Source organism: Mercenaria mercenaria, unplaced genomic scaffold, assembly GCF_021730395.1.
Source record: "Mercenaria mercenaria strain notata unplaced genomic scaffold, MADL_Memer_1 contig_2346, whole genome shotgun sequence".
NCBI classification, from domain to species: domain Eukaryota; kingdom Metazoa; phylum Mollusca; class Bivalvia; order Venerida; family Veneridae; genus Mercenaria; species Mercenaria mercenaria.
This window is the reverse complement of record NW_026460401.1, coordinates 1-24,801: the sequence shown is the minus strand read 5'-3', so window position 1 is coordinate 24,801 and position 24,801 is coordinate 1. Positions and strand designations below refer to the sequence as shown.

Sequence of the window (24,801 nt, the reverse complement as noted above, 5' to 3'; positions counted from 1 at the left end):
ATGAGATGATCTCACATGGCAGGTTTCATAACTCTGACTTAAAATTTAGCAAAATTATGCCCCTTTTTACATAGAAATTTTGTTGGGAAGTTTCGCATGTAAGCAGGTTTGGCAGGAACTATTTTACTAAATGCTTTCAAGCAGCATGAAATGAACATTTGAAGCCAGGTTCCATGTCAGTGACTTACAATTTACAAACTCATGAACCTTTTTCAACTGAGAAAATTTTGGTAAAGCTTTTGTAGGTAAGCTAGTAATATTTGAAAGGATTCAAATAGTCAAGTGCACAGTCTTTAGACAGTTTTGTTCTTTAATTTTAAATAAAGAAGTAATTAAAATAGAATGGTTATTATAATTAAGAATGGTCTCTATAACATTATAATGAAAATTTATATAACTTGTATCCTTTAAACTACAGTAAAGAGTATAAGGTAATCTATTGCTGATTGTGCATTTGTACTTGTATTTCAGGACAGTGATAGCCAGCAGCAGGAACTGTTGAAACTGTCACAGGATACCGAGTACCAGCAAATGCTAATCAGGTAAAGCTTCTTGTTTCTATGCAAAAGGAGTCGACACAGAATAGGTGTTGCCTGGCCATTTCTAATAATGAAGATGCGGATGTGATAGAAATGTACCAGCATTACATTAAAACTAAAACTGAATAATCTGATTATAGGCCTATTTCTATAGAATGTCATATTCAGTGGCATTGTACATAATAATACTGCACCGTGCCCCCTGAGGCCATTTACCCCTATTGCCGAATACCATTGCTTAAAGCCTTATACGGTATGCCCAGATGGGCTGCATATAGAGGTTCAAACCCCCTGGGTAATGGTGCCATCACTTACTACTTTTAAAAAAGAAATACCACACACTACCCTACCCATAGGGCCTGTACAAGCAAGTACATTTAATTTAACAAACCTTGAAAATATAAATTTTGAACTGTAAAAACTTTTACAATAATTTACATTAAAGGGTAGAGATGGAACAGACAGAAAAATGTGTAAAGATGTTTCTTATTAAGCAATGAATCTGGACAACAAATTGTTGATTTCAGCCTGATTAGATAGTTTTCCTTCACAAAAAATTAGAATAGACTTAATTATAGCATTTTCCAGTCTGCTTTTTCAGGGGTTAGACATCTTATTGCTTCCCTGTGATCAATAATAGAGCTACATGATACAAGTATTCCCTACAGTGCCATACCAGGTCATGGTTATACTAATGGCTAGAAGGTCATATGGACAGATTTTCTTAATGAAAATTTATTAAGTTACACTACACAAGTAACAGTCCCAATATGTTGATGTCAGGACTGGGTAAAGTCTTGTTAAAATATACAGTTCATAAAGAAGGTAAACTAAATTGCCCCATTTTAATCAGCAGTGAGAAACAGTGGAATAATGTATCATAAAAAACATAGACACTTGCGTAGTATTAAATTCTCGGATTTGCAGTCTGTTCTTCCAGTTGATTTTCATTTAAGGTTTACTAGTTCAGACAAATAAGGCTCTAACAGAAATCATGTTTTGTAGCCTGATTTTTCAAATAATTTGAGTAAGACTTTCTTGGATTTTTAGCTCACTTCGTGCTCATGATGAGGTATTGTGATCACACTGTGTCCGTCGTCCGTCTGTGCGTCAAGTCATCTGCCATCAACATTTGTGTTTAAACATCTCCTCCAAAACCACTGAATGCATTTTGATGAAACTTGGCCATGATGTTCCTTGGGAAGTCCTCTACCAAAGTTGTTCAAACGGTTCCGCTTTGGTGCACATAGGGACTGCCATAGCTAAAAATAGAAAAAACTTCAAACAACATCTCCTAAACTTTAAAAATCTTCTTGTATGAAACTGCTTGCCCGATTTTAGAATTATTTTACACAAATGGTCCTTGTGTGACCCTCTACCAAGATTGTTCAAATTATTTTGATTCGTCAAAAAACATGGCCGCCAGAGGGCGTCGTTACTTTTCCCTATAAGTATATAGTGGAAACTTTAAAAATCTTCTTGTTTGAAACTGATAGCCCGAAAATCTTCTTGTTTGAAACTGATAGCCCGAAAATCTTCTTGTCCAAAAGCACAGGGCCTAGGGCTTTGATATTTATACCCCCACCAAACATGTTTGAGGGGGGTATATAGGAGTCAGTTTTGTCGCGTCCCGTCCCGTCACGTCCCGAAATCTATTATCTCAGTTATTACCAAATGGATTTGATTCAAACTTAAAATACATGTTCCACCTTATCACCCACATCATGTGACACAAGGTGCATAACTCTTGACACCAAGTTTTCATGAATTATGTCCCCTTTTACTTAGAATTTAGGGTTAATTTTGCTGTATTTTCACTGTATCTCAGTTATTACTAAATGGATTTGATTCAAACTTAAAATAGATGTTCCACCTCATCACCCACATCATGTGACACAAGGTGCATAACTCTGACACCAATTTTTTTTATGAATTATGCCCCTTTTTACTTAGAATTTAAGGTTGATTTTGATGTATTTTCACTATATCTCAGTTACTACTGAATGGATTTGATTTAAACTTAAAATAGATGTTCCACCTCATCGCCCACATCATGTGACACAAGGTGCATAACTCTGACACCAAGTTTTCATGAATTATGTCCCCTTTTACTTAGAATTTAAGGTTAATTTTGATGTATTTTCACTATATCTCAGTTATTATTAAATGGATTTGATTCAAACTTAAAATAGTTGTTCCACCTCACCACCTACATCATGTGACATAAGGTGCTTAACTCTGACATAAATTTTTTATGAATTATGTCCCCTTTTACTTTAAATTTAAGATTGATTTTGATGTATTTTCACTATATCTCAGTTATTACAAAATGGATTTGATTCAAACTTAAAATAGATGTTCCACCTCATCACCCACATCATGTGACACAAGGTGCAAAGCTCTGACACCAATTTTTCATGAATTATGCCCCTTTTTACTTAGAATTTAAGGTTAATTTTTATGTATTTTCACTATATCTCAGTTATTACTGAATGGATTTGATTCAGACTTAAAATAGATGTTCCACCTCATCACCCACATCATGTGACACAAGGTGCATAACTCTGACACTAATTTTTCTTGAATTGTGTCCCCTTTTACCTAGAATTTAAGGTTAATTTTGATGTATTTTCACTATATCTCATTCTGATTGGCTTAGAGCCAAAGGGAAGTAACCTTTTTTTAACTTTTGTATGGAGTTTCTTCCCCTTAAATTCCAGGAATTAGTCTATTTTTAGAAATCCTATTTTTAGATTTTCAATATTTTAGGTATTTTTCTAACTTTTTTATTATAAGTCCTATGTAAAAAGTAAATACATTTTTCTGTGGTAACATGGGTCAGTAAGACACTTTTTTGTATTCACTTTTAGTGTATCTCTAATATTAGAGATTTAATATATTTACTAGTATTACTATACTAGTATTATACTAGTATTACTTACATGTGGAAGCCCAGGATGAAGTACTCCAAAGACTAAGTATTTTTAGCTCGTCTATTCATAGAATAGTGAGCTATTGCACTCGCCCATGCGTCGGCGTCGGCGTCGGCGTCTGCGTCCGCGTCGGCGTCCCGATTTTGGTTAAGGTTTTTTATGTAAGCTGGTATCTCAGTAACCACTTGTGGGAATGGATTGAAACTTCACACACTTATTCACTGTGACAAACTGACTTACATTGCACAGGTTCCATAACTCTATTTTGCTTTTTTACAAAATTATGCCCCTTTTTCGACTTAGAAATTTTTGGTTAAGGTTTTGTATGTAAGCTGGTAACTCAGTAACCACTTGTGGGAATGGATTGAAACTTCACACACTTATTCACTGTGATGAACTGATCTACATTGCACAGGTTCCATAACTCTATTTTGCTTTTTTACAAAATTATGTCCCTTTTTCGACATAGAAATTTTTGGTTAAGGTTTTGTATGTAAGCAGGTATCTCAGTACTTACTAATGGGAATGGATTGAAACTTCACATACTTGTTCACTATCATGATCTGACATGCACTAAGCAAGTCCCATAACTCTACTCTCTTTCTTTTCAAAATTATGCCATGGTTCGCACAGGTCCTTGAAAGTCCTTGAATTTGATCCTAAGTCCTTGAAAAGTCCTTGATTTTTTTCTTCCAAAAATCCCCTGAAAAAGTACTTGAATTTTGAAAAAAAAGGTAGAAAAGTCCTTAAATTTTGCTAAAAACGGGGGTGCAATCATATTGTAGGGGAAAAATACAAAAAATAAATAATAAATAAGTCAAAACGAGCGAAAAAACGGTGTAAAATAAAAATACATGCACACCCACGGAGGGAACGCTAGTTGAACACCGTTTCAGTACGGAAGTTAGATATGGAATAGCGATTTTCACAACATTAAAATATTATGCGCAAGGTCATTGTAGCGTGACTATCAACAACAACAATGAGTGGCCCAAAAAATAAATGTAGTTTCGCCAATAAATGGCTTACACAGGATGATTATTCATCGTGGTTAAAGGAGTTTAAGTCAGACAAGCATAAGTGTATGTGATAAACTCATTGATGTCGGAACTATGGGAGAAAGTGCGTTGAAATCACACGCGAAAACAAGAAGTGAAGTCCCTTGAGGACAAATTGAAGACTACAAATGTAGTCTTGAGAGCTTGAAAGACTTATAAGAAACATGTACTAAGTATGTATACAGGCAAATATAGCTCATAAAAGGTAATCCCATTGAAGATCTCATAAAGGTTAAGATATGCTATTGTAGCTTATGGAAAATAAAACTGTTCTGTAACTTTTCTTCTGTCATAATGCCTTATGAAGAGCCTAAATGGTTTTGTAATTTAAGATTTAAAGCGATTAAAATAGTCCTTGAAAATCCATAAAAAGTCCTTGAAAAGTCCTTGAATTTTTTTTGCCATGTCCTGTATGAACCATGTATGCCCCTTTTTCGACTAAGCAGTTTTTGGTTAAATTTTTGTATGTAATCTGATATCTCAGTATCCACTAATTGGAATGGATTGAAACTTCACACACTTGTTCACTGTCATGATCTAACATGCACTGTGAAGGTCCCATAACTCTACTTGGCATTTTTACAAAATTATGCCCCTTTGACTTAGCAGTTTTTTGTTAAGTTTTTGTATGTAAGCTGGTATCTCAGTATCCACAAATTGGAAAGGATTGAAACTTCACACACTTGTTCACTGTCATGATATGACATGCAGTACAGAGGTTCAATACCTCTACTTTGCATTTTACAAAGTTATGCCCCTTTTTCAACTTTTGTATTCATTCATTTGACAAGGCTGTTGAATAGTCGAGCGTTGCTGTCCTCCGACAGCTCTTCTAAGATTTCTTATGGTTGCCATTCTTCTGTGACAAGACCGTATGGTGGGGGTATGAGTCACTCCTGTGACAGTTCTAGCTGGTTTGTAGAATCATCTAGTGGTCCTCTACCAGGGTCAAATATGGCCCCGCCCCGGGAGTCACATGGTTTATATAGACTTACATAGGGAAAAATTTGAAAATCTTTTTGTCCAAAACCACAGAGCCTAGGGCTTTGATATTTTGTATGTGACATCATCTAGTGGTTCTCTAATAAGATTGTTCAAATTATTCCCCTAGGGTCAAGTATGGCCCCGCCCTGGAGGTCACATGGTTTACATAGACTTATATAGGGAAAACTTTAAAAATCTTCTTGTCCAAAATCACAAAACCTAGGGCTTTGCTATATAAGTAATGTAGCATCATCTAGTGGTTCTTAACCAAGTTTGTTCAAACTATCCCCCTAGGGTCAAATATGGCCCGGCCCCGGGGGTCACATGGTTTATATAGACTTATATAGGGAAAAACCTTTATAAACCTTGTCCATAGCCTACAAGATTCAAATTTGGACTACATGTATAGTTTTGAGTGGCTAGATGAACCTTGACATGAGTTGACCTTTACCTTGACCTAGTGACCAACTTTCGCATTTCTGTAGCTACAGCCTTCAAATTTGGGACTTTCCTTTTGGCTATCCCTGTACCGTATACAATTCTGGCTATCGGTGAAAGGGTTCGGTTGTGTACCACTAAATTGAAATCTTCGTACTCTACCAAACTATGAGGCTTAGTTAATCCCCCGCTACGACAGGCTATGGGGGAGGGAAAGCAATGTTCTCTGTCCATCTGTCCGTACAATCTGTAACACTTTGATACTGATGATATAAAACAAATTCATGTGGCATTTTACCATTTCTATCCATGACATGTAAAATATCAAACAAAGCCATATTGCGTTTTACTATGTCTATCTGGGGCCTGTAAAATACTTCGATATTGATGATATCCAATAAATTCATATTCTATATATCGCCTGCAATACGCTTCAATATTGTGCTATTAATGATATAAAATGAAGTCATATGTCATTTTTCTACGGGTATTCATGGCCTGTAGTTTACTGGACACAACGAGCACAGTCATTGAACATTTCACTGTGTCTATTCTTTGACGGTAATATACATCATAAATGACGATATAAGGCAAAGAGATATGTTATTCCAATGTGGCTATCCTTGGCTTGTTATATATTTATATATTGATTATTAAGAAGAACGTGCTATACAGTTTCACTGTGTCTATCCTTGACCTATTATAAAGTGCCCTTTCTCTGTGGCTATCCATGGCCTGTCATACGCTTATTTATTGGTGAAATCAAACAAAGTAAAGTGTTATTTCACTGTGGCTATCCTTGGCCCGTTGTATAATAATATATTGGACAAATAGAACAAAGTAAAGTGTTATTTCACTGTTGGTATCCGTGGTCTGTTGTATAATAATATATTGGACAAATCGAACAATGTAAAGCGTCATTTCACTGTGGCTATCCGTGGTCTGTAATATACTTAAATATTGGAAAAATCGAACAAAGTAAAGTGCCCTTTCACTGTGACTATCCATGGCCTGCCATACGCTTTTATATTGGTGAAATCAAACAAAGTAAAGTGCCCTTTCACTGTGGCTATCCATGGCCTGTCATACGCCTATATATTGGTGAAATCAAACAAAGTAAAGTGTTATTTCACTGTGGCTATCCTTGGCCCGTTGTATAATAATATATTGGACAAATAGAACAAAGTAAAGTGTTATTTCACTGTTGGTATCCGTGGTCTGTTGTATAATAATATATTGGACAAATCGAACAATGTAAAGCGTCATTTCACTGTGGCTATCCGTGGTCTGTAATATACTTAAATATTGGACAAATCGAACAAAGTAAAGTGCCCTTTCACTGTGGCTATCCATGGCCTGCCATACGCTTTTATATTGGTGAAATCAAACAAATTAAAGTGCCCTTTCACTGTGGCTATCCATGGCCTGTCATACGCCTATATATTGGTGAAATCAAACAAAGTAAAGTGTTATTTCACTGTGGCTATCCTTGGCCCGTTGTATAATAATATATTGGACAAATAGAACAAAGTAAAGTACCCTTTCACTGTGGCTATCCGTGGTCTGTAATATACTTAAACATTGGACAAATCAAACACAGTAAAGTGCCCTTTCACTGTGGCTATCCATGGCCTGTCATACGCTTATATATTGGACAAATCGAACAAAGTAAAGTGCCCTTTCACTGTGGCTATCCATGGCCTGTCATATGCTTATATATTGGTGAAATCAAACAAAGTAAAGTGTTATTTCACTGTGGCTATCCTTGGCCCGTTGTATAATAATATATTGGACAAATAGAACAAAGTAAAGTGTTATTTCACTGTTGGTAACCGTGGTCTGTTGTATAATGATATATTAGAGAAATCGAACAAAGTAAAGCGTCATTTCACTGTGGCTATCCGTGGTCTGTAATATACTTAAATATTGGACAAATCGAACAAAGAAAAGTGCCTTTCACTGTGGCTATCCATGGCCTGCCATACGCTTATATATTGGCGAAATCGAACAAAGTAAAGTGTTATTTCACTGTGGCTATCCTTGGCCTGTTGTATAATGGTATATTGGACAAATCGAACAAAGTAAAGCGTCATTTAACTGTGGCTATCCGTGGTCTGTAATATACTTAAATATTGGACACATCGAACAAAGTAAAGCGTCATTTAACTGTGGCTATCCATGGCCTGTAATATACTTCTATATTGGTGATATACAGCAAAGTTATATGTCATTTTACTGTGACTATCCATGCCCTGTAATATACTTCTATATTGATGATATACAACAAAGTCATGTGTCATTTTACTGTGGCTATCCGTGGCCTGTAATATACTTCTATATTGATGATGTAAAACAAAGTCATACGGCATTTCACTATGGCTATCCTTGGCCTGTAATATACTTCTATTTTGCTGATATCGAACAAAGTCATACGGCATTTCATTGTGGCTATCATTGGCCTGTAATATACTTCTATTTTGATGACATCGAACAAAGTCATACAGCATTTCACTGTGACTATTCGTGGCTTGTAATATACTTCTGTATTGATGATATACAGCAAAGTTATAAATCATTTTACTGTGGCTATCTGTGCCCTGTAATATACTTCTGTATTGATGATATACAACAAACTCATATGTCATTTTACTGCGGCTATCTATGGCCTGTAATATACTTCTATATTGGTGATATACAGCAAAGTTATATGTCATTTTACTGTGGCTATCCTGGGCCTGTAATATACTTCTATATTGATGATATACAACAAACTCATATGACATTTTACTGCGGCTATCTGTTGCCTGTAATATACTTCTATATTGTTGACATACAGCAAAGTCATATGCCATTTTACTGTGGCTATCCATGCCCTGTAATATACTTCTATATCAATTGATGATATACAACAAAGTCATATGTCATTTTACTGTGGCTATCCGTGTCCTGTAATATATTTCTATGTTGATGATTTAAAACAAAGTCATGTGTCATTTCACTGTGGCTATCCTTGGCCTGTAATATACTTCTATTTTGATGACATCGAACAAATTCATAAGGCATTTCACTGTGACTATTCGTGGCTTGTAATATACTTCTGTATTGATGATATACAGCAAAGTTATATGTCATTTTACTGCGGCTATCCGTGCCCTGTAATATACTTCTGTATCGATAATATACAACAAACTCATATGTCATTTTACTGCGGCTATCCGTGCCCTGTAATATACTTTTGTATTGATAATATACAACAAACTCATATGTCATTTTACTGTGGCTATCCGTGCCCTGTAATATACTTCTACAATGATGATATCCAACAAACTCATATGTCATTTTACTGTGGCTATCCTTGGCCTGTAATATACTTCTATATTGCTGATATCAAACACAGTCATATGGCATTTCATTGTGGCTATCCGTGGCCTATGATATACTTCTATATTGATGATATCCAACAAAGTCATATGTCATTTTACTGTGGCTAGCCGTGGCCTGTAATATACTTCTATGTTAATGATATCAAACAAAGTTATAAGGCATTTCATTTTAAGCTATCCGTGGCCTGTAGTATACTTCTATTTTGCTGATATCGAACAAAGTCATATGGCATTTCACTGTGGCTATCCGGGGCCTTTAATATACTTCTATATTGATGATATCGAACAAAGTCGTACGTCATTTCAATGTGAGTATCCGTGGCTTGTAATATATTTGTATATTGACGATATCGGACAAAGTCATATGGCATTTCACTGTGGTTATCCGTGGCCTGTTATATACCTATGTGTTGATAATATCGAACAAAGTAAGAAGTTATTTTACTGTGTCTATCCTTGACCTGTCATATACTTCTATATTGGACAGATCGAACAAAGTAAAATGTCATTTCTCTGTGTATATCTGTGGCTTGTAATAAACATATATACAGGTCGAACAAAGTCAAATGTCATTTCACTGTGTCTATCCATGGCATGTAATACACTTATATATTAGACAGATCTAACAAAGTCAAATATCATTTCACTTAGCCTATCCTTGGCATGTTATATACTTATATATTGGACAGAAAAAGTAAAATGTCATTTCAGTGTTTATCCGTGGCATGTTATACACTTATTTATTTATTTATTAATTTATTATTATTATTATTATTATCATTATCATTATTATTATTATACTGGATTTATATCATTATATATTTATCATAAGCATGTTCAAAGGCCCTTTACATATAGCAAACGCAGCCACACAGGGTTCGAAATTCATCCTCTATTAGTACAGACAATATTGGAGCGATCTGACCAGAGGGACAGAGTGAGATAAAGCCCCCAGAACAGATAGAGAGAAATCATTTAGGTTCAGGCCTGTCCGGCTGACTTAGCCTAGCTAATTGCGAATAGACAGTCTGGTTCTTTAACGTGTCCAGTGTATAGCACCGATACATGCGAAGCCGTCTTTCCTTGGAAGAACCTGTATGGGTAGAGAATGGCTACAGTGAAATGACATTTAATTGACTTTGTTAGATCTGACCAATATATCAGTTTATTACAGATCAAGGATGGAAACAGTGACATGATACATGGCTTTGTTGGATATCATCAATAAAGGAATATATTACAGGCCACGGATAGCCAGAGTGAAATGGCATAGTACTTTGTTTGATATCATCAATATAGAAGTTTATTACAGGCCACAGATGACCGCAGTGAAATGACACATGACTTTGTTCGATACCATAGATCTAGAAGTGTATTACAGGAGTGAAATGACACATGACTCCTCGATACCGTAGATATAGATTACAGGCCATGAATCATCAATATACAAGTATATTACACGCCACGGATAGCCCCAGCGAAATGACATATGACTGTTTTAGATATCATCTAAATGGAAGTACATTACAATCCATAGATAGCCACAGTAAATCCAGATGAGACCTTCTTTGATATCATCAATATAAAAGTATATTACAGGCCAAGGATAGCCACAGTACAATGACATATGACTTTGTCCGATATCAACAATATAGAAGTTTATTACAGGCCAAGGATAGCCACAGTAAAATAACATATGACTTTGCTGTATATCATCAACATAGAAGTATCTTGCAGGGCACGGATAGCCACAGTAAAATAACATATGACTTTGCTGTATATCATCAACATAAAAGTATCTTGCAGGGCACGGATAGCCACAGTAAAATGACATAGGACTTTGACGGATATCAGCAATATAGAGGTATATTACAGGCCAAGGTTAGCCAAAGTAAAATGACATATGACTTTGTTGGATATCAGCAATACAGAAGTATAATACAGGACACGGATAGCCATAGTAAAATACCATATGACTTTGTTCGATATCGTTTACATAGAATACATAGAAGTATATTACAGGCCACGGATAGCCACAGTGAAATGTCGTAAGACTTTGTTCGATATCATCAAATTAGAAATATATTACAGGCTACGGATAGAAACAGTGAAATGCCATATGACTTTGTTCGATATCATCAATATAGAAGTATATTACAGGGCACAGATAGCCACAGTGAAAAGCCATATGACTTTGTTTGATATCATCAATATAGAAGTATATTACAGGTCACAGATAGCCACAGTGAAAATCCATATGATATTGTTCGATATCATCAAAATAGAAGTATATTACATGGTACGCATAGCCACAGTGAAATGACATATGACTTTGTTGGATATCATCAACATAGAATTATATTACAAGCCACGGATACTCACAGTGAAATACTGTATGACTTTGTTCGAAATAATCAAAATAGAAGCATATGACAGGCCAAGGATAGCCACAGTAAAATGACATATGACTTTGTTGTATTTTATCAATATAGAAGAATATTACAGGGCACGGATAGCCACAGTAAAATGACATATGACTTTCCTGTATATTACCAATATAGAAGTATACTACTGGGCACGGATAGCCACAGTAAAATCACATATGTCTTTGTTTTATATTATCAATATAGAAGTATATTACAGGCCACGGATAGCCACAGTAAAATGACATATGACTTTGTTGTATATCATCAATACAGAAGTATATTACAAGGCACGGATAGCCACAGTAAAATGACATATGACTTTGTTGTATATCACCAATATAGAAGTATATTACAGGGCACGAATAGCCGCAGTAAAATGACATATGAGTTTGTTGTATATCATCAATACAGAAGTATATTACAGGCATAGGATAGCCACAGTAAAATGACATATGACTTTGGTCGAAATATATTACAGGCCATGTATAGCCACTGTATAATGACATGTGACTTTGACCTTGACCTTGAGCAGACATAGCTGACTCATGAGGTCTGCACAGTGTCTTGATGAGGTGATCATTTGATCAAAGATTCACGAAAATCCTTCAAGTGATTTAGGAAATACAGAGTGGACACAAAATGGAAAGCTCAAAATTTGACCTTTAGTTGTGACCTTGACATTGAGCCGACATGGCTGACTCAAGAATTCTGCACATTGCACATGTCTTGATGAGGTGATTATTTGACTAAAGTTTCAGGAAAATCCTTCAAGGGGTTTAGGAGATACAGAGCGGACACAAAATGAAAGGCTCAAACATTTGACCTTGAATTGTGACCTTGACATTGAGTCAACATGGCTTACTCATAAGTTCTACACATCGTCTTGATGAGGTGGTTTCTTGACCCAAGCTTCATGAAAATTCTTCAAGGGGTTTTGGAGATACAGAGCGGGCACATTGACAAAAAGGAAGGCTCAAACCTTTGACCTTGAATTGTGACCTTGACCTTGAGCCGGCATTGCTGAGTCATGCGTTCTGCATATCGTCTTGATAAAGTGGTCATTTTCAAGACCCAAGTTTTATGAAAATCCTTCAAGGGGTTTAATTTATATAGACCGGACACAAAGTATTACGGACGGATGAACGGACGGACGGACAGAGACCACTCCTTTAACCCTCCCCTCACCACCATAGCCACTCGTGATTAGGAATTAACTAGGCCCTAGAATTATCATATTAAGAACAAATCAATTTTAGAATTTGGTGGTACGACACCGTCCCAGCGAGGATAGCCAGAAATGTATACGGTAGCGGATAGCCAAAAGGCGTGTCCCAAATTTGGACCACATGCATAGATTTATGTACCGAAATGAACTTTGACCTTAACATTAACCTAGTGACCTACTTTCACATTTCTGAAGGTACAGGCTTTAAATTTGGACCACATGCATAGTTTTGTGTTCCGAAATGAAACATTACCTTGATTTTGACTTAGTGACCTACTTCCACATTTCTCAAGCTACAGCCTTCAAATTTGAACCACATGCATAGTTTTGTGTACCGAGGTGAACTTTGACCTTGATCTTTACTTAGTGACCTACTTCCACATTTCTGTAGGTACAGCCTTCAAATTTGGACCATATGCATAGGTTTGTGTACCGAAATAAACTTTGACCTTGACATTGACCTAGTGACCTACTTTCACATTTTTGAAGATACAGGCTTCAAACTTGGACCACATGCATCTTCTCTGAATCCATAATAGCTAGAGCCTTGATTTTTGGTGTGTGATATCAGAGTTGTACTGTCTAACTATTGCCCTAGGCTAAAGAACATGTGTGACGGCTAACATAGAAGAAACCTATCAATACTTGTACCATTACGTTATGCAAACACACTTAAAGCCTTATATTCAGGTGAGCGCTTTAGGGTCAATGACCCTCTTGTTTCATTGAAGTTTATTTATTACAGTTTCACTATAAGCTATCTTGGGTTAGACAAATGTTCTCTAATAAGGTGATTCATGACCACCATGTCTTCTCTACCATTTTACAAGCTTTATTTTTTACAAACCAGTGTATTTGCAACTACTTCTTTAAAGCAATATTTCCTTTACAGACAATCAAAGGAAAGAGAGAGTCTTCAGAAACGCCATCAATCTGAGCTGGAAGATTTCCTTCATGAGAAAGGCATCAGCATCCCCGCCTCACCACTTATAACTACAGCAACGGGCAGCCTGTCTACTGCTCCAATACTGAGTCCTCTAAACATGAGCAGTATTCCTAACCCACCACCTCTGCCAGCATCGCTGATGTCTATACATATGAGAGACAATTTCCCAATATTCTCTATGTCTCAAAGACGGCCAAACAAAGGTTCGGCTGGATCATTCAATGAAGAACTATTTAAATGTGTAGAAAATTTTACAGCACGTCACCAAGGATCATACGGATCTCCCGCCGCTGCATCTGATATAGCTAGTCGCAAATCTGAGACGGCCTATACCGAGACTGTAGACCACAGAAGCAGTAGTCCTAGAATGTCGTACACTACTGTAGAGAGTGGTCAGGGTGGCGAGACTACTCAAGCAGATGCTCAGCCTTCTAGCCAACCACCAACTACGCCCCTACTGCAAGAAAACATGATTTCAAATGCACAGTTCTCGCTTCTTCCAAGCCAAGTGTACAATCTGCAATTCCCGGGATCAAGTATTTCGCCATTTGTTACAATGCCCTCTGGATACGCCGGGCCTCAGTTTGTAGAAGCAGGTCTTCTACCAATGTCAAACTCTTACACGCCAGTGGTACCAGTAGCAACAATTGCTCAGTCCGGTTCCACAGAATCTGTTTCCAATACACCTGCAAAAAGCCAGTCTTGAGTGACTTACTTCAAATGAACATAGAATTATATATAGCACTACAAGTCTTTCATACTAGGTTAACTAGTAATTAAAAGTATTCAGACAGTAGATGTAGATGCAGACATAATGCAAGAAAAATAGACTGAAGGAATGAAAAGTGAAAGTTTGTGATTGGTCAAAATTTAATGGAGTGAGTGATCTGTAAAAAAAGAGATTAGTTTTTTGTGGGAACTCTGTTTCATTGAAGAGCAATCACCCTTAGATTAGCAATATATACCTGGAGTAATCCAAAGAAGAGGGGTTTAATCCTGAAATCAAGAGTATGGTGAATTGTGTCAAATGCAAAGTGAACAGTGATTTTAATTTGTATACTATTCTTTGGTATCAGGTTGATCTGAGCTTGTTGAAAGCATAAGTAATTTGCTTTCTGGTTTGCATTTTGATTATCAAGTGAAGGGAATTGAAAGATATTTAATGTACATGTATAAATATATGTGGTTAAGTGCGATGTGATTATTATGGATTCATTAAATACCTATCTCTTAGTGCCATTTCAGAATATTACCATTGGTTTAGGAAACATGCTGTTCAGATAAATAGGCTGAACCCCTTGAACGTTTAATGTTTCAAAAATATGTATGTCTTATGCTTCACCAGTGCTTGAATCAGCCTTGTAAATTTTGATTAACCTTTAGCCTGCTGGGGGCAAGTGATTCAGCTTTTGCGATCAGTTCTGACCAAGATCCATGCAGGCTGATCATGATCTGCACTGTTCACTTTTCAGTGAACACCCCATTTTAGAAATATTGCAGGGTAAAGGTTAAATAATTGGTCATCATGTAAAGCTTTTTCCCAGCAGTATCTACAAACCACACTTTCTAAGCAATTTTTTTTTTTTTTTTTTGAAGTAGTAAGATAATTATATAATAGCCTTTTTAGGCTTAAGTTATTTGAAAGTTTGTTTTTGGCCACAGCATAATTCCCGAAGCTTCTGTACTGAGTCGAGAAAATTACTTCATACATTGTGGTATATTTCTTTCTTTTCTCTTTTTTACTGAGTCGAGAAAATTACTTCATACATTGTGTTATATTTCTTTCTTTTCTCTTTTTTTTGTGGCCCCAAAGAGGTTATTGTGTTATATTTCTAGGAAAAAGGAATTTTTGATTGGTGTGTTTCTTAAAAGAAGATATTTTGTCAATAACTATGTTTCAGACAATGTTTATTTGTAAATTTGTATTTCAACAAAATAGATATTTTTGTAATTTAAGGTTTGGTCTTATGACAATAGCAGACAACAACAGTTATTATCTAAACATGTATGTAATCAGTATGAATTACAATGATACACTGTAAAGTCAAATATTTGCTGTCAAAATCTTTCAAAGTAAGTTTTTGACTGTATTTGCAGTGTTAAATATTTGTAAAAGGGGTATTTGCTATGAAATGGAAGTAAATCTGTTAAGAGTTTTTGTGATAGTTCCGACCTTTTTGCAAGATTCGCTGGATTTCCTGTAGTAAGATGCAGATTTGTTTAAAATTACCAGAATCAGATATAGAAAAAATTAAAGGTGGTAAATCTTATTTTGGTAAAATAATGGACTTGTTTGAAACTTATTAACATTTCATCATTTACAGTTATTTATGTTCACAGAGTGCCGTTAGATTTTCACTGTAGGTAGTTTCAAATTTGATTTTTCTATCCTGGTTGGGTACCAAGATAAAGGTTTTTAGCATAAGTATAAATTGCATAAAGATACATTTATTTAAGAATAATGTAAACGTAAGAACAATTGTATTACATTTGTCAAAGAGTTGCATTTGACATTTACAAGTTCGTAAAACTATAGTTACCTCCCTTTTGCTAGTCATGGTTGTGCAAACCATGATAGGTAGGAAGCAAATAAATTCCAAAGCTATACATTTTTTCAGACTTTGCTCAAATTGTTGGAATAGAATGTAAAACAAAAAATTATTTATACAAATGTATAATCAAAGGAAATATTCAGCTTTTTAATACTTTCATGTTAAAGGGGATGATAACAAAAATTTGATACAAGACAAGAAGACACATTTCTAATTGGGATCTATTTTTTCTGTATTTGGCTTCAAATAAGTGTCCTAAAATGTTGCTTAAATGAGTGACCACCTTTAATTGAATGCAAATATATTTGATTTCACAGTAAAGTAACTGTGTCTGTCTGTACAGTAAAAGCATCTTGCACTTAACCAAAAGTTAACAACAGATCACCTTATATTTGTTAATTTAAACATGTTAAAATCTGTAAAGTCATGTTTAAACATGTACAGTTGTTTATAAATTACTTTTATTGTTCTGCAATTTAACTTTTTTTTCCTTGGACTGTAGCTGACCTGAGTGCTACTAAAATATTGGTCACAGTTGTAAGAATTTTACAGAATTTATCTTTACATTGTGCTTCAGTTGATACGTAATGATTGTACAAATAAGTACCATTTTTGTTATATACATGTCTGTAAATTATTTATTTTTGCAACAAGTAATTCTTGGAATATATAAAGATAAAAGAAAAGGCGACACCATATCTTGCTTGTATAATTCTTATTGTCACCGCCTATCACAATAGTATGGTTTCCATTTTAGCTTGCAGCTTTTCCAAAGTAAAGTTAATAAAACAAAGTTTTTATTAATTGTTGAAAATATGTGGAGATCTTCTATGCATCAAATATACAATACATTTCCACTAACAAACCTGCAAAGGATTTTGTGATGATTCTTGCACTTCCGTGGTTAAAAGTGGATGTTTTGAGAATGATGTACATTGTTATGGGTTTTGTTACAGTCCGTAGAACAAATACAAGGATAATTGTTTATATCAGCTTGGGTAATCAGTTTTACATGTATATGAAAGAGAATTTATTTTAGTTTCATTAGTCCTGCACACTTGTGTAATTGACCACAGTCCAGTGATTGTTTCTATGGAAACTAAATTTCAAATTCTTTGGAGAACATGATTTCAAAATCAGAAACAGTCCTATAAAATCTTTTGTTTTATATTGTTATTTAAAGAATTGAAAATAATGGCAAGAAACGCATTTTCTGATCAAACTAAACTTCAGAGATCTTTGATATGTTATTCTGTCCAATTTATTTTATTCCTTCTCTTAGATTATACTGAGGCAAGAAAGGTGATGATGTGATGTTCATTAGTTGTTTATGTATTGAGAGAGTAATTGTCCGCTTTATAAATGTCACATGTTATGATTTTCATAAATGACTACCAAAGATGAGTGCTTATTTTGTAAGGACATAAATGAGTAAATATATTTCTTTGTCCAATAAATTGCTCAAAATTCGAATTTCTCCAAAAATTACCTCTTAGTGTGCAATATGTATTATGTTAGACAAAAGAATTTGGAGAAAAAACTTGGATATAGTGTCGTGTAGGTTAGCAATCTTCAGCATTACACGTTGTTGCAAGTCTAAATCCTATCTAGTCTTCTCTTACAGATTTCACAAATTTTTACTGGTATACCCCAAAGAAAAAAAACTCTCAGGACTACATAGGACATTAGCTGTGTCTGTAGCAAAGGATGTTCTCTTATAATCAAAACATTTGGAAGTTTTTATAGGATGGAGCAAAATATTTAAAAAAAAAAATGAATAATATAAATGAGCTGCGCCATGAGAAAATCAACATAGTGGCTTTGCGACCAGCATGGATCCAGACCAGCCTGCGCATCTGCACAGTCTGGTCAGGATCCATGCTGTTCGCTAATGGTTTCTCTAATAGCAATAGGCTTTGAAAGCGAACAGCATGGATCCTGACCAGACTGCGCGGAAGCGCAGGCTGGTGCGGATCCATGCTGGTCGCAAAGCCACTATGTTGATTTTCTCATGGCGCAGCGCATATCATTTCAAGACTGAACATGCATTGTTGTATTCCTGGTCTAGTATATGATTTAGATGTAGCAAATACAATATAGAGGTATGCTTGGTATAATTTTTTTTGTCAAATAATGGAGACTGTGCAATGTATTGTTAGCTACCAAAGATACTGTGATGATAGTTCTTTGTTTTGCCTTAATTATACTGCTTAACTTGATGTGTAGAAAATGTATGAATGTGCTGAAAACTATTGTATATCTGACTGTTCTTAGTTAAAGCAAATATTGATTTTTTTTCTTTCACCACAAGATAATTGAATTATATTTGCTGATGAGTACAAATTTTTTTAATTCTTTACTTTGAATTCTAGCCAGGTTTTGAACTTGACTGTCACAAAAAGTGAGTTATAATAGATCTACTGCAAATTTGCTATGTGCTATAATTGTTATGGTGTATCTTTTGTTACCTGTAGAAACTCCAGGAAGGTTGATTGTGAAAGTCATTTAAAGACAACAGCTTGATGATTGAACTTATGGTATCAGATCCACAAATAAGCAAGTTCTGTATAACAGTGCTATTAAGATATATCAAAATTTGATGCCTGGTAAACTCAAATAATAATCATTTGAAAGTGTATTGTCTACTGAAAAGAAAAATATAAATTACATGACAAAAATGTGTTACAGAATTTTAATTATTTTACTTTATAGTCTTTAATGATAATTCAACAGAAATCCAGTTATAACAGTGTTAAATTTATCATTTTGGAGTCAAAAAACATGATTTTTAGATATTTTTTATAGTCATTAACTAATTCTTGTTCAGCAGACACTACTCTTTTCAAATGATACCAAAAAGACATGGGGGTCACCAGGCATCGAAATTTCTCCTATTTTTGGATAGGATACCTTAACTAGTAAATTCTGATTTAATAGCTTACAGGTCTTAAACTGAAATACTGTTAAGTCAGTGAGTTTAGTGGCAGCGAGTAAATTCAAGATTTATTTAAAAATCAATGCAACCATCTCCAATTAAGGTTCAGAACAGGTAAACCATATAAAAATGGTAGAACATACACTTAGTGTGAATGAAAAGTTACAAATAAAACATAAATTTTATTCTGATTATTTTGATGTTTATTCAAATGTATGTATATGTTAGTAGTTAAGGTAATTCTGCAGTTTTGAAACAAATATTGTTCTACAATGCAGAACTTACCAAGTCAACTGTTTTTCAAAGCATCAATGTCTCTGAAGGCTATTCAGCCAATAAAAATGATAAAGTGGTGTGCTTAATTTTTTGTTAGACTTGATTTGAAAATGTTCATCCTACGCTATATTCACAGTGGGTTTCTATGGGAAATTGGCACTTTTGCTAACATTTATGCATTTAGAAAAAGTTCCAAAATGAGTTTTAAAGGAAGTTTTCACAGTTGTAGGCTTACCTGTTTTTAATAAAATGGTCAGATAAAACATATATGTCAGCAGCTCAATCTTTCATTATCAGCCAGATATAAATTTTGGAGTTCTTACATTACTGCTAGTTTTATGCTACTACCGGTATTTTGAATTGTTTTACAATCTAGTTTATCTGTTGTTCAAACTAGCCTTAAAGAGAAAGGAAACATTGTTCTAATGTTAATTTTATAAGTTGGGATTTCTGAAATCATTTAAAGAAGTGAAAGAATTTTCAAAATCGTAGTAAAAATGAGAAAGTAAAGAGCATTTGAATATTTGGTCAAATTGGCAGCCATTTTGTTTCCATGGCAACAAAAAAAAATGGCAGATTTAATAAATTTTTAGATACACATTTTAACTGCATTTACTTAATACTGTAAAATAATTTCCCTACTTTTTCCAGCTATAATGAAAGAGATTATCATGTTTTACATCTTACACTCGAGAAACATGAAAATTAGTCTTTTAAAAGGTTATTTGCTAAATAAATTATTCAGTAGTGTGTAAATGATGTCACAAACACACTAAAATGGCTGCCTCCATTATTGGCCATTTTCTTAAATTTCGAACTGCAGTATCTTTTTCAATAGTTGTCAGATTTTAAAAATTCTTTCAGCTTTATGAAAGGCTTGATGATGGCTTTCATATAAAATTAACTTATTTGTTCAATCAGGCTTTCCTTACCCTTTAAGAAAGACAGTAGTGCTGACTGCTTAACAATTCACACAGGAGATATAAAGATTCCCTGGCAGCATTTATGCTACCTGTATAACAGCCATCGGGTGTTTTTCTAGGTTTTCCGGATAAATGACATTACGCCGTCACTTCCAGTTATTCAGAAGTGCAGAACTACAAATACTGTAGGCAGAAAGATTTTCGTTGTCTGCTAAGGATGTGTTATGTCCAAATTTCATTTTTAGCTCATCTGATTTTTTGAAAAAAAATGATGAGTTATTGTCATCACTTGAGCGGTTGTCGGCGTCGGCGTCGGCGTTGCCTGGTTAAGTTTTATGTTTAGGTCAGCTTTTCTCCTAAACTATCAAAGCTATTGCTTTGAAACTTGGAAGACTTATTCACCATCATAAGCTGACCCTGTATAGCAAGAAACATAACTCCATCTTGCTTTTTGCAAGATTTATGGCCCCTTTTGTACTTAGAAAATATCAGATTTCTTGGTTAAGTTTTATGTTTAGGTCAACTTTTCTCCTAAACTATCAAAGCTATTGCTTTGAAACTTGGAATACTTGTTCACCATCATAAGCAGACCCTGTACATCAAGAAACATAACTCCATCTTGCTTTTTGCAAGAATTATTGCCCCTTTTGGACTTAGAAAATCAGTTTTCTTGGTTAAGTTTTATGTTTAGGTCAGCTTTTATCCTAAACTATCAAAGCTATTGCTTTGAAACTTGCAACACTTGTTCACCATCATAAGCTGACCCTGTACAGCAAGAAACATAACTCCATCCTGCTATTTGCAAGATTTATGGCCCCTTTTGGACTTAGAAAATATCAGATTTCTTGGTTAAGTTTTATGTTTAGGTCAACTTTTTCTCTTAAACTATCAAAGCTATTGCTTTGAAACTTGCAACACTTGTTCACCATCATAAGCTGACCCTGTACAGCAAGCAACATAACTCCATCCTGCTTTTTGCAATAATTATTGCCCCTTTTGGACTTAGAAAATCATTTTCTTGGTTGAGTATTATGTTTAAGGCAACTTTTCTCATAAACTATCAAAGCTATTGCTTTAAAACTTGCAGCAGTTTTTCACAATCATAAGTGGACACTGTACATCAAGAAACATAACTCTATCCTGCTTTTTGCAAGAATGATGGCCCTTTTTAGACTTAGAAAATCATGGGTAGGACAATATTTCTATTATACAAAAAAAAAATCAGATGAGCGTCAGCACCCGCAAGGCGGTGCTCTTGTTTAAAGATATGAACAGTTACTAAATCCTGAAACAAACATGTTTGCATGTATAAACAGTACTTCAAGTTTGGATTTAACTACTATATATGTATAAGTAAACACAAAAAGATGATAGCACCGAAATAACTTACAGGTTTTCAAACACATGATGTTGCTAGATAACATTTAATTGTGATTACCGTAGATACCCATGTATAATGCGCACCCCCGATTATAATCGACACCAGTAATAAATCTTATTTCCGCAGCGGAGAGCAGCATCGGTCTCGCGATACTATCGATCTTTGTTTCTCGAAAATAAAACCAATAAAATATTGTTTTATTTGTTGTTTTACCTTTTAAATTAACTATTTTGAATAAATAAACAGCAGCTGATTCAATATTTCGGAATGGTATCTTTCAAAATGACATGAGCTTCTCAGTTCAAACCAATAACAAAAGGTGTGATAGTCTTTTTGTCACGATCAAATAGCCAGTAATTACTGGCAATTAACTTGTCACCTCGTGTCAATTATGTTACAGTTTGATATCGGTTAAAGATAATTCTTGATCTTTAATTAGTATCATAATTTTTGTGATTTATTAACATTTCTTTCATCAAAACACTTTTAAATTTATATGAAAATAATTTTGTTTGAAAGAAAAATAAACCATTCAATCTTTTACGGAACGCAACGGCAATCATAGATTTTAGCGGTGACGGTAAGCGCGGGGAGTAGTTTCCCTTTACCAAAATGGCGAACACCGGTAACAAACTTGTTTTGAAGTTGGAAAATTGTCTATACCTGTGTATTATGTGCACCCACGATTCAGGGGTGGTCCCGGGGGTCAAAAAACTGCGCATTATACATGGGTATCTACGGTACAGCTCTACATTAATAGTTTGTATATTTAGCCAAAGTTAAACTTTATGTAATGGAGCTTTTCAAGGTTTTAATTAATATCTAATGATAAAAAATTTTTGTTAAAAGATTAGCATAGTATATCTTCGTATATTAGCTATTTCTTGATACCTCCACAAAACGAAGTCTGAGGGGGGGAGGGAGGTATACAGGTCGGGTCTGTTGGTTTTCATGGTTTCTGGACAATAACTCATGAAAGGCTTAACAGATTTAAAATATTTTTGGTACACAGGTGTTACATTATAAAATACACATCAAGTTCAACTTTGAGGTCAGTAGGTCATAGTCTCAATGACCCGGAACAGTTAAACAGTTTCCGGATGATAACTTGAGAATGCTTGGGCCTAGATCATAAATTTTGGTACACAGGTGTAACATCATAAAATACAGGTAAAGTTCAAACTTTGATGTCAGTAGATCAAGGTCACAATGATCCAGAACAGTTTTACAGTTTCCGTATGACAACTTGAGAATGCTTGGGTCTAGGTTAATGAAATTTGATAAGAGGTTGGTCATGACATGCAGATGACCCCTATTGATTTTGAGATCAGTAGGTCAAAGGTCAAGGTCACAGTGACTGTTAAACCATCACAGTGACCGGGAACATTTAAATCGTTTCGGTCGATAACTTGAGAAAGCTTGGGCCTAAGATCTCGAAACTTAATTAGGGAGGTTGATCATGACCAGCAGATGACCCCCTATTCATTTTGAGGTTCAACTTTGACACTTGCTTACTTCTGTGACAAGGTCGTATTGTGGGGTATAATTCGTCATTTCCTGTGACAGCTCTAGTTTTGTTTTATTATCATTAAAAATCTATCTCTTGCTCTAATTTTAGTATGCAGAAAATTTATTTTCAGTATTCTGGTAAGTTTTCATTGAGAATGAGTATATTATATTTCTAAGGAACACTTATTTGTATGTCACTCTACATTGTCCATTAATGTCATTATACTTGTTAAGTCATTCCACAAATGGTTAAAGCATTCTGTATGAAAGTATGAAGTAACTGAGTATGTCAACAAGCCAAACTGTTCAAATTTTGCACAGTGCTTATCATTGTCTAAGATTTTCATTGTTGGGTGGGGGGTGGGGAGCAGGACAAGATTTAGTGTTTTGTAATTTTAGCTTTAAAAAGCAACAGACAATTACGGCATTGGTATGTTGGAAGAAGTGCATTTGTCTTGCACAGCCAGACAAAAACAAGTTTCAGTTGTAGTCATTCTTGCTGAAGGTCTGCATGGTAGTGTATTAGTGTAGAATCAGTATGTATTACAGTTCATTTACAGATGTACGCATTGGGCAAGTTTTTAATCTGAAAGCTCAGTTGAGCTGTAATCAAAATTTTAAGACATTCTTTATATCCACAAAACTCTGGCACTTCACATTTAAACTGCCTTAATTTCTGCTCAGTGTCAATTCTTAGATTAAATTTATTCCAGCGTTTTCATCAAATTTTCTAAGCGTACAGAAAATTATTGCTGTATTTACAGTATATCTAGGTATCTTTACGGCAGTCTTATTTGTATCAAACATGTGAAGGAAAATCATAAATATTTATTGGGAGTTTGTAGAAGTGCTTGGGAAAATAAGTATTAAAGTTTGTTTAAACAGTTTTTTATGAAAAATTACAAAATTGGTAATTCAAGTCCTGTAGTTTATATAATAACAAGACAGAAAATTTCCAAATGTTATATGTATATAAGGAAAAGTAGAAAAACTTGAAGAAACTGCAGTTGTTGTATGAAGTTTATAAGATGATCCTGCAATTTATATTTGTAAGTTTGTAGTAATTCCAAAAAGTAATGGATTGTTTTTGTTTTAGATCTGTATTGGACTTGTTTATGTTTTGTTGCTATTGTGATAATTTGCATATGAGATTGAAACTTGATTGAAATTTCTGTGTACTTGCTTACATGCCTATGTTTCTTTCAGTCTGTAAGCAGTCCACATGACTAATTACTGAAACTAATGAAGAGCATACTTTTAAATAAAAAGGGTGCCAGAAAATATAATAAGATT

At 34.7% G+C, this 24,801-nt stretch overlaps 1 protein-coding gene across 1 annotated transcript; it reads left to right on the top strand.

Moving 5' to 3' along the window:
* LOC128552337 (uncharacterized) lies at window positions 1–19,602 on the top strand. The gene is made up of 2 exons (XM_053533367.1): window positions 1–542; window positions 13,879–19,602. The coding sequence occupies exons 1-2, from the start codon at window positions 532–534 to the stop codon at window positions 14,636–14,638; spliced, it is 771 nt and encodes a 256-aa protein (XP_053389342.1). The 5' UTR covers window positions 1–531; the 3' UTR covers window positions 14,639–19,602.
* The last annotated feature ends 5,199 nt before the right edge of the window (window positions 19,603–24,801 follow it).